We start from the raw sequence: 15,657 nt of genomic DNA, 5'->3' as shown, positions 1-15,657 counted from the left end.
TGGAGGATCTTGACATAGATATTCCTATGGAGGAATGGGAATATCTGCTTCACATAGGGGTGCAAGCAAGATTGGATCTGGGGCTAAGATACATTAGGCAAAGGATCCTTTGCAGATTATATTGGACACCATCTAGGATGGTGTTAGGGAGAATTCTCTGTTAAGGCTAAATTCCCAAACCTAGTGAGTCCCCCAGCAGCTTTGCTGGATTTTTGGGGTTTATTTTTTTCTCCTGCTAAGAGTGAGACTCTTTTTCTCCCACTCTTAGACATGATTTGAGGTGTTCCTTTGACTGTTAATGTGTTTTATGGGCTATGGGGTCCTTTACCCCATAAGGCTTCATGTGTTTTTGGTATGTGGGTTACACAGCACCCTCCATGCAGTAACCCAGTGGTGTCGTAGCGACTCCCAAACATAGACTCTATACCCTGGGACTGACTACTGTCTCCCAGGGCATGTAAAGTCACCATTGGCTTTACTAGTCTTAAATTGTGAACAGAACCAGTACAAACCATCATATTGTGGACGTACTGGTCGGGGCAATTCGATTGCCCCGGGGTCTATTGTTCGAGGGGGCACTGTCCAGTCCCCCCCGACCGAGTTTTGGCTGGTGGCAGTGGATACTACTTTTTATATTCGACCACAAATATATTCCTATGGGATTTTCCCATAGTTCGAGGCTACCACTTTTTAATATAGCCTCGAACATACCGCCGGTTATTTAAATTAATGTAAATTCACCGGTTGGTATTTTTTGCCGAAACTCGGTTCCAAAATGGCGTTTGTGGTCGCTTCTGTGACTCCAACCCAAGTCGAGCCCTTTGTTCCACTTTTTGGCGGGCTTCTCCACAGAAGCCTCCAAAAGTGGTGCCACTCTGTGTACCACAGGGGGCGTGGGAGGGGGTTTAGGCACCCTGGACTGAGTTGCCTCGGCAACTCAAGTCGCGCTCTGGTGTGATTGGCCCAGTGGTGAGCCGCCCGGTGAGTGGTGAGCATGTTTGAGTGACAGCTAGGACTGATGAATGGGGGTTTTCTGCATAAAAGCAGGGCTTTGGGGACTGTGACTTCAGACGTCGCCACAGAACCAAAGAATCCGAAGAGGGAGAAGCTGAACCGACCTGCAACAACGACACCACCGGTGGAGCCCTGCTGAACCGTCTAACCACTTTTCCCGACGACAGAGGAGATCTTCAATCCGAAGAGTCTTCTTCCTTTGACTGGTGGGGATAACCAGTTTGCCCGCCGTTTCGTCTTCCCGGATCATCTCATGGCCACCTTGCAACTGGGAACCGGGTTACCACGTTTTCTCCACTACCGTGAATAAAAGGGTAGTACCTTTTAACCGGAGAACTCTGCGGCTGTTTTCTTCCCTGGCAGTGCAACGACCTTCAGCCTTCCTCCACGTCGAGATCATCTCTTCCTCTGGACGACGCCGCGACTTGCACCCGCTGCCAGGAACAACTGCCACGCGCTGGAGGATCCTCTCCACTTTAAAGGTACTCTGTCCGCCTGGCCTCCCTCGCAACGGTCTGTGTGGGGTGACTCTTAAAGCCTCAACTTACCACTTGGGTTGACCCTAGGCTGGCTAACTGAACTTTTCTAAACTGAACTAATTCCTTTCTGAACTCTCTGCAAGACTCTCCCAGCCTTTGAAACGGTGTGATCTTGGGCGCATTTGTGTTCTACTCTCTCCAAGAGGGAGCCTGGCCTCTGAACTTTTTGCTCACAAGTAGACTTTGACTTTCCTGCCTTGCTAAGTGCTTCTGAAGGACTGTGTTGTGTGCTGTTCCTAATTTCTGCCTTTTCCCTCCCTTTTTCTTAAACGTATTGGAGTGCCATCTTTAGTTAAGCGCTCACCTCTGTCTGGAAATAAGTGGTGTTAACTAAGACTTGTCTAATAAGGAATAAGGGATGTACATATGATAATAGTGACTGTGTTTTTGAACTTACTTATAATATGAGTGCTAGAGAGTTTCTAAGTGTGTGTTTAAATAAATAATTATATACTTGATACCAAAGCTCTGGTCAGTGTTTGCTTGTGCTACTGTATTTTGGTACTTATCTTGTATACTCTATATACTGTCTAACTCTTCTTGAGAGAAGTCTGGCTGCTCAGCCACAGCTACCAGGTAAATCTGGGTGGTACAGACTGCTACCAATTGGGTTTACTGCCAACACCTGTAGTCTTAAGCCTTTTGCAGTGGTCCCTAAGGGAACTGCACAGGTTTCTGCCTAACAGATGGCCAGGTTGAGACTTTTGGAAGCTGATACCTGTTGGGGTTGTGCAAGTGGTGGAGGTACTTTAATGCATATGCTGCGGGTATGCCCAAGAGTATCTAGCGTTTGGTCTGACGTACTAGATAGATTGGATATTGTGGTGGAGGAGCATCTTCCTTGTACTTTCTACTCAACATTTGTATTATCAAACAGAGGAAGAGGGGATAAGGCCAGAGTAAGAACAGACTGGATTAATAGAGTTTTGGTAATGGCAGCAAAGAAAATACTAAGAATCTGGAAGTCAAGAAAGAAACCAAATGTGGATGAATGGTTGTTTGATGTTGAAACCTTATCAAACTATGAAAAAGTTATGCTGTTAAAATAAGGAAGAGATGGTTATTATTCTCGGATTTTGGGGGCCTTTTAATGACTTCTTCAATTAAGCTATGTACCTTGTGTATCATTGCCTGTTTACATTAATTAGGGGGATAGTTTAATGAATATAAGGAATCGTTTGTTGTGCCTATCAATGTTGTCTTGATTGTTGTACGTCAAAATTCTATAAATTGATTGTAAAATAGTGCTTTGTGATTGCTATTCGTTTCTCTATTTCATGAATTTAAGAATAGTACTTATGATGATTGGTAGAGTTGTGAATTTTACAATCCAGCTGTAATGTTACGATATTGAGATTGTGTTGCTGTTTTGTTTTTTGTATGTTCATTTTAAAACAACAAATAAAGTGAATAAAAACTTTTTTTAATCTGAGTATCCCAAACAATTCTTGTTTCATTCTTTATATATTTTTTTAGGTTATCAAAATGCATTTTCCCTATGTATAGGTTGCATAAGAAAGTGACAAACAAGAGCGTATTGGTCGCTGCAGGAATCCAATAGGGTAAAAAACAAGCTGCATCCGTTAAATCTTTTATTGATATAACATAGATGTAAATTATAGATGAATTTGCATTTTCATTTTGAAACGCCAGATTAGCCAGCATATCTTTTGTGGTTCTTCACTTTAGGTGTTGTGACGAATCACTGGATGTCGTCACTTCTCCCCGCGGAGGAGCCCTTTCCCATGAAGCCAGGGAGGTGAGGCTGATATCCGATATTACTTTTGGTGGTGGTATAATGCGGGAGAATCTCATGGGGAGTTGCCCGCCTCAGGGAGAAGGACGACCATCTAGGGTACATCCCTGGTAAGAAAGTCACCCACCCTCCCCACACACCTCCTTCCTTTAGTAACCTCTTTGTAGACAGTAGACCCATGTACTGTTATAAGGCAGAATACCTTAAGGTTCTGGAAAGTACTGAGACGGAGAAAAGAATATCATGAACCTAGGTAATATAAGCACTGGGACCAGTTGGCCTCACGGAGCGATAAAGATGAAACCAATGAAAGAGAAGAGGGACTTAAACAAACAATGAACCCGACACTGCTGGCAATATTGTAAAAAAATCGACAATGGGCTAAACACCTGGTCTTGGGCAGCCACGAAGGACGGCTGGTGTGCTGTAAACCGAATGCAGGGAATACGACCCTGCATCTCTGATCCAGACGGAGAGAACTCCAACGGCGCCGGCAGTCTGCAGTGTCTGATGATCGGCAGGTCTGTAGAAGCAGTCCGGTGCCCAGCAGTGTTGAGAGGAGGAAGGAAAGCAGAAGGCAGCTGGGAACGCCGTCGCACAGCCGGAGGGAAAATAAGATGCCAAAGCAGCCGAACGGAACGCCCACCATCCCAAGAAGCCCCAGCTACATGATGAAGCCCTCAACAAGTTAAAAGGCAGCATGGAAGACCCGGATCGGACACAGGGCGGCTTTCCAGAAGTATGCATGCAGTTGTCCCTAAGCCCTTTTGCAACCATACACTTGGGTGGTACGGTAGGGGCAGAAAGTCTAGAAACCTTCTCCTTATTTCAGTGGTGAAACAAATCCCTTTGATCACCAGGGAAGGGTCGAGGACCCCAAAGTACCATAAAGAGAACTTGAGAGGGAAAGCCCCTCACAACAGTGGCAGGAATAAGCCACTGAGAGAGAAACCAGTGTCTGCGACCCAAACCAAGAGAGAGCCAGGAGTAATCTTCCTTGTGGCAGTACTTGGCAGTTAAGTGAACCAAGTGGGCCAAATCAAAGAAGAGAAGCCAGGGTTGCAGATACTCTTAACACTCAGAGTTGGGTGTTGTAGGGGTGAAGCCTAATGAAGAGAGTCCTACCTCTGGTTGTATGAGTCTGTTCTAAAATTAGCAGGAGAACAGAGTCATTCTTCTAGTAACTCAGACACAAAATAAGGTCCAACAGGCCTGGGGAAGGGAGTCATTCCCCCGGGCTATATGAAACTGGACGTCAGGCAAAAGGAGGCATTCTCATGGCCCACCAAGGAAGCATTATGTGAAACTTGAATCATACCCCAGGAGAAGGAAACAATTCACCTGGAATCAGAAAAGTACTGCCTTATTCTTTAGTTTCTAGTGTAAGGGACAGAAGTCTTGACACATGACGGTGGACATTTTTCCTTTGACAGACAGCCTGGTAATCATCTTAGTTCTTTAGTTGAGGCAGGGAAACCCCTCTTAGGAATAGGGAGAGATGGGTTTTCTGTTGCTTTCTAATTTAAGTAAGTCTTTAGCCCCATGCATGCCCCCTTTGTGTCAGCCTCCTTCTTTTACACTCTTACACATACCATGCCATTAGAGTGTATAATATCCCGGAATAAAAGTTCCCTGCTTATTAATGATGTTTAAAATATAGAGTCCGGAATGGGTCAGGGTTCACATTTATCTATTAGTTTGTCTGAGATCATTTCCTTTGAGAAGTTTGCATTAAAATCACCCACTAAAAGTACAATATGAATCAGATTGTCAAATTGACATTGATATACCACCTTATGTAGGTCCACAGCAATGGATTATATTATTTTCTAGGCGCGATGTATACGTTTATTAATAATAGCTTCTCCTTTTTTAAGTTTGGCATACTTGTGTTAGAAGCCTATTTTCTGCATGTTAGACTTATTTGATGTAATGAGTGGCACATTTCTTTCGCTGTGCTCACTAATGTAACTAAACCGCCTTTGGGTCTACGTATAACAGGCGTTGTAGCAGCTGTAGTGTAGGAAACAAAATGGTTGCAATATATGTGATTCGATATCCAAGTCTCTTGTATGCAAATATTAGCTTTTCCCAATTCTGAGTTTTCCAACCACGCCAAATTTTGTTCAAGACCACCTGCAAGATCACTGATAAATCAAGGTTAAATGTCCTTTCTTATGTTAGCTTAACATGACTGTAATACAGTGATTAGCTAGGACCCGTTGTCCTTGTCTGGATCTACATCTGAATAATTTACAATGACCTCCCTTGATGTTACTTGGTGTTCTCCTTTATTAAACTTGCCAGTAATTTGGCTCCTTCATAATTAATGTGTTGTACTAGTTGATAACTAATTTCTGGATCAATAGATGATTATCTGGCAGACATGGAGGAACTGTCGTCTTTAAATATATTGATTTGACCCCCTTCTTTGAATGACCTGGAATTATTTCAGCACCACTACTTTTTAAATTAATATAATTTAAGCAAGCACAGGTGAGTTGTGAACATTCATAATTTGCTTTCTTTTCTAGATTCATAAATGCAACAAGTAGAATGTCTTCACAGGCCATGCCAGACAAATCTGGAATCAACTAGGTCAAATCTAATATACAAGACCTATTAATTTGAAATTGATTTTATGAAGTCAGAATAAGATCTCAAAAAACTATATATTTGACAGCACATCTTTCTTGGTTCACAATTTCTGAAAAGTTGTGAACTATTGTTAGTTGACAAGCGAGTACAGTAAGACAAATTTGCCATTGGATTCTAAGTTTGCAGCCAAATCTCGGTCTATTTCATCAATGCGCAAAACAGAATTGCCCTTCATCAACAACTTTGTGCAATATTTGAGGAACCAGAAATGAGACGCGGACACCGATAACTCATTGTGATTGGTACAAACTTTTATTTAAAGAATAAGGGGGTAGAAAGATGTCTCATATAGGCGGTAATTCCCTACGTCAGCCAAAACTACGAGTCTGTCCTGTGTAGAACTGGCCAAAGTTAAAATGTCCTGTGTCTGGAATCCTTTCCTAGCCCTCTCACTCTAAAAGTAACTCTAAAGTGCTAAGGGTATTTATTGTATTTGGCTTTGAAAGTGCACAAATGGTCAAGTTCAACAAAAAGATATAAATCCAACAAAAGTTCCAATAGGATAATGTTCACAGTTCCAGGGAATGACTCCCTTGCCCAGTTTCCTCTTCAACAAAACAAAAGTTTAAAAGAATAGCCAAGTTCCTTTTAACCCAAGAGGAAAACTCCCTTCCTCAGGTCTTTTCCACTTTCAATGCAACTCAAAATCCTAAGGGCATGAATCTTCCTGGGGATTCTCTTTTCAAGATACCACAATTTGGGTGCGGGTCTCACTCACAGAATACCTGGTATACTCTCCTGCCAGGTTCTCTTTCACCTTCAGTGTAACTCAAACGTTTTAAGGGCATGACTCTTCATTGGGACTCTTTTGCAGTTCATTCCATACACTTGATTTCACTTGGCTTTGTCTGGTGCCAGGTCTTGGTCACAGTTCCAAAATGTACGTTCCTCTCTTTGGTTTGCCTTAGGAGGAATGATCCTTTTCTCCTGGTTCACTCCCAATCTTTTACAGCCTGGTTCAATAGCCTGCCAGGCCTTCTGTCTTCTTGTTCACACTTTCTCTCAACCATATCTTTATATCTCTCCATGTTAGGGCCAGTTACCGTTTAGTAACAAAGTTCGTACTTGGCTTCACTTCACCTTCTGACAAGCAGGTCCTTGACCCTTGTTCAACACTGTTCGTTCTTAAATCTCAGCGCAGCATTCACCCCTAGGCACTGCGGTTCCCCACTCGCTGTCTATGGTCTCGATGTGCAGCTCGGGTGCTCCTTGCTTCTGTCCTTCCTCCTCTTTTGCCATTCACCGACTCGGCGGGCATCCAGTTAGCTGGTTAGCCTTTGCTCTGCCTTCCTCTGTTTTCGACTGCTTCGTCTACCTGTGGGTATTCAACACAGCGCTTCCATTGGCTTGGTCACCATGCTCAGTCTCGGTAAGAGCCTTAGTGCTAGGTTTCCCGGTTTGTCTGTTTCAGGGATTCTGACCAGTGTCTGAATAACGTTGCAAGGTTCTCTCCCTCACGACAGTCTTGCTGCTGTCTTTCTCTGCATCTCCGCCTTTCGTGTTCTGATCAGCATACGTTACAGAGTTTCTCTCTGAGCTGTGTCAACTTTAAACTTCCAAGCACTGCTCAATGGCTTCCAAAAATAGACTGCTGCGCTGGCTTTCCGTTCCTGGCTCTCTTCATTACTCCATCCTTCTTCCTTGTCTCAGTACTTACAAAGGATGGGTATTGAAAGATACTGTCAACAAACTTGGCAAATTGTTGAAGGGGATTACTACAATAGTCCATCCTGGCATGAGGAATGGAGGAAGTATCCCCAGGAAAGGAGTGATGACCTAATCCGATTCATCACAAATATTCTATAGCTTTTGAAGATAGTGACTTGTCAACACAATTGATCTCTTTTCCACCTTGGTTGCTATTCATTGGTGATCAAGGATGCCCAATTACTTAGTCTTGCTGGCATAAAGGTATCTGCTGTGGGGTCAGGATTAGACAGATTTTGATCCTTTTCTGCTTTATATAGTTTTTACATTCCTTCATTAAAAGCACGTTGGATATTGATTTTTGGTTTTCAGAATCATTCTCGGATACATTTGAAAATGTAACCCTGCCTCCTTTGTTTGAGATTCTCCTCCTTTCTGTTTACAGTGACTTCGGACAACTCCTATTTCGTTCTTAGAAAGAATGGATATTTATTTTTTGTCTCAGTCATTTCATTGTTGTTTTCTGTTGCAATCTGAAGGTACAGTCATTGCCTTCAGCCCATTCTTACTTTACTTTTGCACCTCTCTTTGTTGCATTTCTTTCAAAAAAATAAGCAATGAATAGCTTCCAAGGCAGTTGCCTCTTTTAGGTCTCAAATTATATGATTTCCTCTGTTAAAACAGCCTTTTGATAGAAACTTTTATTGTATTGCTCGAATTTTAACAGGCTTTGGTTGCCATACTAGAATCGATTTGAGTAGCCTTACTGACTTTACTAACATTCACATTAGCATTTTTCACCAAGCTTGTTAAAATCTGATTAAGCAAATGTTTATCTTTGTCAGTGTTTGCTCCATCAGCATAAATATTGACTACAGTATGGATTCAGTGGCCCCCACCATTGACACCTCTGTTGCAAATGGAGTAGGAGAAAGAGGTTTTAGCATTTGTGGGACCTGGGGCATCCAATAAGATCGCTGGTTGATTGTCCATGAGCCCCACTTCAGCTTAAACAGACTATGCAAGGCTAAAAGGCCTTAAGGAGACAAACTCATTCATACGTGCGCCTGGCCTGATAGATTTAGCCCTCCAGAGATTGCCTTGGTTTGGCATGAAGAGGGGAAGAATTGTTGAATTCTTGATCACAGTCCGATGGTTCAACAGAGCATGACAACTTTTCCAATAGTCACACATAAAGTGTAGCTGTCAACTTCATTTTTTCAGTCTAACTCGCTGCACTCCGTTTATTTACACCGGTTTGATTGACAGCTCCTCCTTCTTCCACATTTACTGTGGCAACCATATCTTCCATTCCTCTTATTATGATTTCTACTGCTCTAATTCTGAACCTAGTCTTAAAGATGCTTCACTGACTTTTTTTTAAATTATCGATGTTGCCTCTAATGGTGCAAAAGGACTTGAAGCATGCACTAGTGCCTTTACCTCCATACAACTGGTTTTGCTTTTTAAGGTTTAGTGTCCAAGGCCTTAGTTTTTAGACATAGATTAAAGTGTTGAAAGAAGTTTGGGCTGAAGATATTTTTGTTTCTGCACTCCCATTTGTTGTCACTGAAGATCTTAACTTTTGTCTTAATATTGTCTGCTTTGGCATAAGACCCACAAACTATGCAGTGGTTTCCTGTTGAAAAGATCACGAACCGCGAGTAGCTTTGCCCAAATTAACCCTACTGAAAAGAGGAGGAAAATGAAGCCACTTACAGTGAGTTCAGAAAAGGACTGCATAAAAATATTGATGTACGTCACACACACATGCTCAGCTGAGAGGCTTCCTGTTCTAAAGTTTGAGTATTCTTCCCCATATGCTTTAACTTACCTCTGTGATCAGAAATACCCTGGTTCTGACGAATGTTGTGTTATGCTTTGTCTCCTCTGCTTCCCCTGCCTACATGCATGATTCCATGAGAGTTCTGGCTGTGTAAGAGTGAGCTGGTGAGTGTTCTGCGGATGACAGTTCAATGACTGGCTGAGTGCGAGGATGTGCAAGTGGATGTCCCTTATGTCCTATGCTACTACTTACCTTCTGTGGCCTGTCCTATCATTTTAACCTATAACTACTAAAACACAGACAACTTCTTTTGTACCTGTCCTGGTTTCCTTCCTGTAAGCCTACCTATTACACCGAACATGCAGACAGGCTGTGCCGTATAAGGAAAACAGAACAAGTGCATGGGAAAATTAGGTGGATAGACTATACCCAGGGTTCGTAATTTCTAGGAGCTGGGATCTATTTAGCTCCTGCTTCTAGCCAAGGGGAGCCTGGTTTGCTTGAATACAAAAACTACCACGAGCTGCTTTTGATGCATTTGACTCCCCAGGCAAGCAGTGCCATACAAACATAGCTATGTGATATTCGCTGTGTAGGTTTTGGAGTGTGTCTAAAAAGTGTAAAGGACACACCTAAGAGACATTGAAAGCATGTTGGATGATATATAATAGACACAATTGTAGTTTGCATCTTGCACACAAGTTGGATTTGCTGCAGACTATGTATTAGCTCCTGGTTCCCAGAGGTTAACTACTGCCTAACTGGTGATGCCCGATACCCAGGAGCTGCTTTTTGGTCCTGGTCACGAAATCCTAATTTCGATCCCTGATACTGTTTTCTCTAATACTGCTGTTTACATATAAAGAGAATTCACAGCTTTTCAACTGAGATTATTCAAACAATGAGAATCTCTGAAAGATCCCAATGCTGGGTTACTTTTACCTTGCTTCATTTTTTCATTAAAAAGTTGTAATTGTGTGGAAGTTGAAGCCTCAATTTGCTTACATGTTAAATTGTGTTGTACTCTATGCCCCTTGCTGTATTAACACTCTTTTTCCTTCTTTTAGTTTCCATCGATGGTGTGGAATGGAACGATGTCAAGTTTTTTCAGCTTGCAGCTCAGTGGCCGACACATGTGAAACACTTCCCTGTCGGACTCTTCACCTCAAGCAAGCCCACCTGACGATGACCAACACCCAAAGCCTCTGACTCTCTCCCCGTGATGAGTCTTTACTTTCAGATCTGCTGACGCACTGCATTATCACCCCTTGCAGTCCTCAGTCCACCTGTGAAATAGGACACTCCAGTGTCTCTGATCAGCTGTCATTTCTCATTGCTCGATTTATGAAAGCAGCAGTTACACATTTGTGGTCGGCTATCTCATTGGTCATCCCACACCCTACTTTGTAGGCTGTTACATTCTTCAGTTGCTAACTCATCACATCAGTCTTCGCTGTGTGGTCATTTATTGTAACTCATTTCAAACTCCTCAATTGGTGGTCATGCTTCATGTGTTTGATCGTTCCCTCTCAGGGAAGCAAGCACATCACAACTCAGTCCTCATTGTTAATGTTTACTACCACGTTCAAAGGTCAGTCAAAGTCCTCTACAACCAAGGGTCACGTTCTGCACCCAGCCCTTGTTCTTGCTGACACTCTACTGTTACTTATCACCAACAGGGGGCAGTTTTCACCGTCTGTGCATGCCCTCTTTTGGTCAGCATCTGAGTTTGGACCGCTCTTACTTCTCATTCCTTGCCTCTGCACAGCGTCTGTCTTCGCTGATGAATCCCTGGAAATAAGTACTAGTTCTGAGTTCACTGACACTGAAACCCCTCTACCAGGGTTCCGGACACGTCTAGTATGGTCTGCTTTTGTATTTGATTGATGAGACTCAGTGGGTAGCCAGGAGCATCATGGTATTTACTGTTTCTCTCCAGCATTCTATTTCCCAACTACAGGTGGTGCAATGGGGTCCTGAGATGTGTTTGTCCACCTGGTTTAAATGTTTGCTTGCGATTGTTCTGTAATCCTTTTATAGCCAGCTGGTGCAATGTACGCTAATGCATCACAAGTAGAAACAAAGTGTGTGAGGGTACGTGCGTGGGAGCACATGCACTGTTTATTTGCCTAGAAGATCTCCAGAGTTTGTACTATGCCTCACACAACCCATTGTGAAAGTAGCCAATGTATCTCTTATCTCAGGCAAGCATGGGAAGAGCCTTTGTGTAGACTGGTGCAGCCTACCACGAGGCTATCCTCTATGTGCTGCCTGCTGCAGATGAGCATTAGATGGATTTACTGGAGGTAATGTGCAGAAACCAGGCTCCTGATATAGTAATTACGTTTTGAAATATTTTCATCACATTCTTTTGTTCAATGAAAACTGCTTGTGTAATGTTGTGTAATGTCCCAAAGCGCACCTGTGTCATTGGGGCTTCGGCATGAATTGAACCAAGCCCTTCTTCAACCTGCTGCCTTGCTCACATGTCCTAAACTGGACTGTCCACTATACTATTTGTAGTGGGTGTGTGGGAGGAGGAAGGGCAGGTGCCAAAGATGCTAGGAACAAATCAGGTGCTGTTCAACTCCCCCAATGGGAGAGGGTATATTATTGTATTAAAAACAACAGAGGACATTCATTCCCCATTTTCAGTATTTCGAGTGTATGTATAGATACATTGTGTATATGTATATATATTTTTTGCTTTAACAGCAGGCCTGTTAAGATTGCCATTTTAAATATTCTAGTGTTTTAAGTTTCTTATGCTATATATTATATATAAATTGGGTTTCCCTTTGGAGGATAATTTGTTACACCATATTTGCTTTAGGCTCTGGCTTGTTTTCTTTGTTCGTAAGATACCTGCATTTAATTGAGCGCTGGTGATCAGGCTGCTTTTGTAGTAACTAAGATCTGATGCTTCTGAACTAGGCCAAGGAGGTGTGAACACCAGCCATAAAAGGTTTGTACTTGGAGTTGTGCTTCTGCTGTTATTATTCCAGTTTCTAAAGTGTGTGTGTGTGTGTGTGTGTGTGTGTGTGTGTGTGTGTGTGTGTGTGTGTGTGTGTGTGTGTGTGTGTGTGTGTGTGTGTGTGTGTGTGTGTGTGTGTGTGTGTGTGTGTGTGTGTGTGTGTGTGTGTGTGTGTGTGTGTGTGTGTGTGTGTGTGTGTGTGTGTGTGTGTGTGTGTGTGTGTGTGTGTGTGTGTGTGTGTGTGTGTGTGTGTGTGTGTGTGTGTGTGTGTGTGTGTGAGAGAGAGAGAGAGATATGAGATCTGCAAGTGCACACACAAACTCTCTGGGATTCTTTAAATACAGCCAGCCACACACACTTTTTTAATCTTCCTTTGTGTGGCGGATTAAGTAAGAGTAGAAGGGCGACTACTCCTTTGCAGATTCAGCCTTACAACCTTGAGTAAGAGCACTTTATTCTTCTTTCAACTATTGTGCACTTGTGCATGACCTGTGAACATTGGATGTGATTGATGCTTCACAGTGCAAACCACCAGCTAAACAGAAAAAAGGCATGACATGTTTCAAATTTCCCGAAGTTTATTTCTGCAAGGTATGTATCATCGTTGCAGGTATTTGGTTTGCTGCATGCATTTAATATGTACACCAGAATAAAGAAAGATTGTATCATTTCAGCATGGGCACAGGAAATCATCATTGATATGAGCCTCCTAATATCGTTGGCCATCAGAGGTTTAGGATAGATTTGCATGCACACTAGTTGCGACAATCTTAGATCCATGTTTCTCAATCCTCTCTGGTCAGAATTCGAATTCTTCAGCAAATTATCCACCCAGAGTCCTGATTTCAGAGCACTTTATTTAAAAAAGGAAGGTTTTTCTTTGATATTTTTTGTTTGTTGTAACGATATGTTCATTTAATCTTATAATAACTAACATGAAAACGCATTTCAGGTATTGTAACATTAAAACATTGCTCTGTCCCAGAATGCTTAGGCACCAAGGAGTCCCTTCCAGTTCATATTTCCACTCTGTCAGAAGGGATTGGAACTCTGTAGCACTAGTGCATATTTTACAAATGTTTTGTTCAGCTTACTGTCAGTTACCTGTTTCTCTTGTTTAGGTTTCTTTCGACATGCTACATGTCTATAGTTTTGTTCTCTTCTAATCTCAGTTTTAGAGGATTTTACCCCTAAGGTAAGTCACTGAGGCCTACTTATATTTTTGTGACTGTTTAGCATCTTTTTTTAAACTACTTTCACTGTGGTAAGTCAATGACCGGCCTCGATGCCCGCTGAGCAGGACATTTTTCCATTCAGTATATCTAAAGAGGTTGTCGACAATAACTAATTTGTTGATGTCACAGAGCTTCAAGAGGAGACTTTTTTTTTCTTGGGAACTGTATGTCTTGCAGGCTCTTTTTTCCATCTACTCCTTATGTTATTTAAGGCAATAATCTTGTCCATAAATTTACTGGTGAGACTATATTTAGAAGACATCATGTGAGGTCTATGCGCAACTCACACGTTCTTCTCGGTAATGTCCCCTATTGCACTTTTTATACTGAGGGCTCTATCTCCACTGTGAGGGTTCAGCATTATGCTTGGTGTTAATGTCTTTGCCACCGATGGGACAGTTGATGTAATGCAACACACGGTTCTCAGTCCAGTTTAGAGAGGTGTGAATTAATGACTTCCTGAAATACAGAACTCAAGGGAATTTAGGCTATTCTCCTGTCTTATTCAAGTCTTAGTAGAGCTCCAGGTAGGCCGATTCGCCACTTTCAATGGGAATTGCACAACTCAGCACGAAAATCCAATGCAAGTCCTGTACTGATCCTGATGTCACAATGTATTGGTGCCCATGTTTTGTAACTTTCAGGCTTTGTCCTACCTTGCAAAACCATTTCTCTAGCTTCTTTCAGGCAAATAAAGTTCCCAGTACCCTTCTACAAATGTGAAGTCCCAATATGGTTTAGTACTTAAACTTTTCAACCTTTTTTCCTAAATTGATCCTTGAGCCACCAAGGGCTTGTGGGCATATAAGATCAAACACATTGTTCATTTATCACCTTTGTGGCCATTCAACATTTTGAGTGCAGTGTCTATTGTCCCAGATAGTCTCTTTTTCCATGTCAGGAGCTGCTTACATAGTATCGTCATTCTTGACAGGATCCAATCCCTTCTCAGAATCTATGAAGTGTGAGTGCAAGTTTTTTTGTGATGATGCTCAATTAACATCCTTTGAACGTACACTAAAGCAGAGAGAGGTATGCATAAAATCTAGCTCTCATTACCATGACCCTCCTGATCTAGTCATTACTCTCCAGCTGACGCCTTGTTCGTAACCTAGGTTATCTTCATGGCTTTAACATTTCCTTTCCGTTGTTAATCAAAGAAAAGAAGTTTAATAAAATGGATATCTTTCTAGTGTAGGGATTTTCCTTCTACAAATTTCTTTATTGGCATTTCATTTTTATTAACCGAAACATATTCAATGGAATCCCATTAGTAAGTATCTACTTTTCTAGAGAAAACTGCTGAACATGTGTTACCTGCTAGTTCAGTAACCTACAACATGGAACAATGGGCTAGTGGCCACCACTATATACTCAAAATGCCAACACACACCATTAATTGTAGTCTTCACAAAGTGGTCACTTTGTCACCTCTTCGCACATTAGATTAAACTAAGTGACTACCTGTGATAGGCCAGCCTGAAGGCTCTTCTCCGGTATCCCGCCACTGCGAGTTCCTCATCAGTCACCAAGACTGCTAAATTCGAATCCCTTGGGGCTTTCCTCCCCTTTATCATCACTCAACAGTGAATTCAAAAGATGCTTCGTAGGCCTACTCCAAGCGCCAGAAAGCATAGTTGTTAGCTGCTTCTGTTCTCTGGGCTTTGTGAGGAAATGAATATTCCCCCTGAGCCCCCCGGTCCAAATGCTTTCTTAAGTGGATCAGAAATTATACTTGGGCGACTTTCGCCTCACTTATAACAGGAAAATATAGATTTTTCTTCCCTAACAGAGATTCGCCCGCTTTTGTCTTGTACCATTTCAAATAACGTGTGCCTAGCTGCTCCACTCCCCAAATGCAATATAGCTATTTTCCCACATTTGCCATTCACATTCTTCATTCCACTCTTGATCCCATTGTAGTCCTATTTAAGAACCATCATCCACAGAGCATCCTTGAGTTCCTGAAGCCAGGCTGACTGACAGAAGTACAACAACAGATGACTCCGGTAGTTTCACCAGCTGCACCAATGGACACTCTGGTAATT

At 42.3% G+C, this 15,657-nt stretch overlaps 1 protein-coding gene across 3 annotated transcripts in view; it reads left to right on the top strand.

Moving 5' to 3' along the window:
* PACS1 (phosphofurin acidic cluster sorting protein 1) overlaps nucleotides 1-12,378 on the top strand; it is a 2,791,059-nt gene extending 2,778,681 nt beyond the window's left edge. For all 3 annotated transcript variants that reach the window (XM_069644890.1, XM_069644889.1, XM_069644887.1), the window contains one exon: nucleotides 10,468-12,378. In XM_069644890.1, coding sequence (XP_069500991.1) covers nucleotides 10,468-10,583 — 116 coding nt within the window. In that variant the 3' untranslated portion in view covers nucleotides 10,584-12,378. The remainder of the gene's footprint in view (nucleotides 1-10,467) is intronic.
* Nucleotides 12,379-15,657: the final 3,279 nt, after the last annotated feature.

This window comes from Ambystoma mexicanum, chromosome 2p (assembly GCF_040938575.1).
Source record: "Ambystoma mexicanum isolate Mex_15411 chromosome 2p, UKY_AmexF1_1, whole genome shotgun sequence".
Lineage (NCBI taxonomy): Eukaryota > Metazoa > Chordata > Amphibia > Caudata > Ambystomatidae > Ambystoma > Ambystoma mexicanum.
This window is presented reverse-complemented; position numbering and strand designations above follow the sequence as displayed.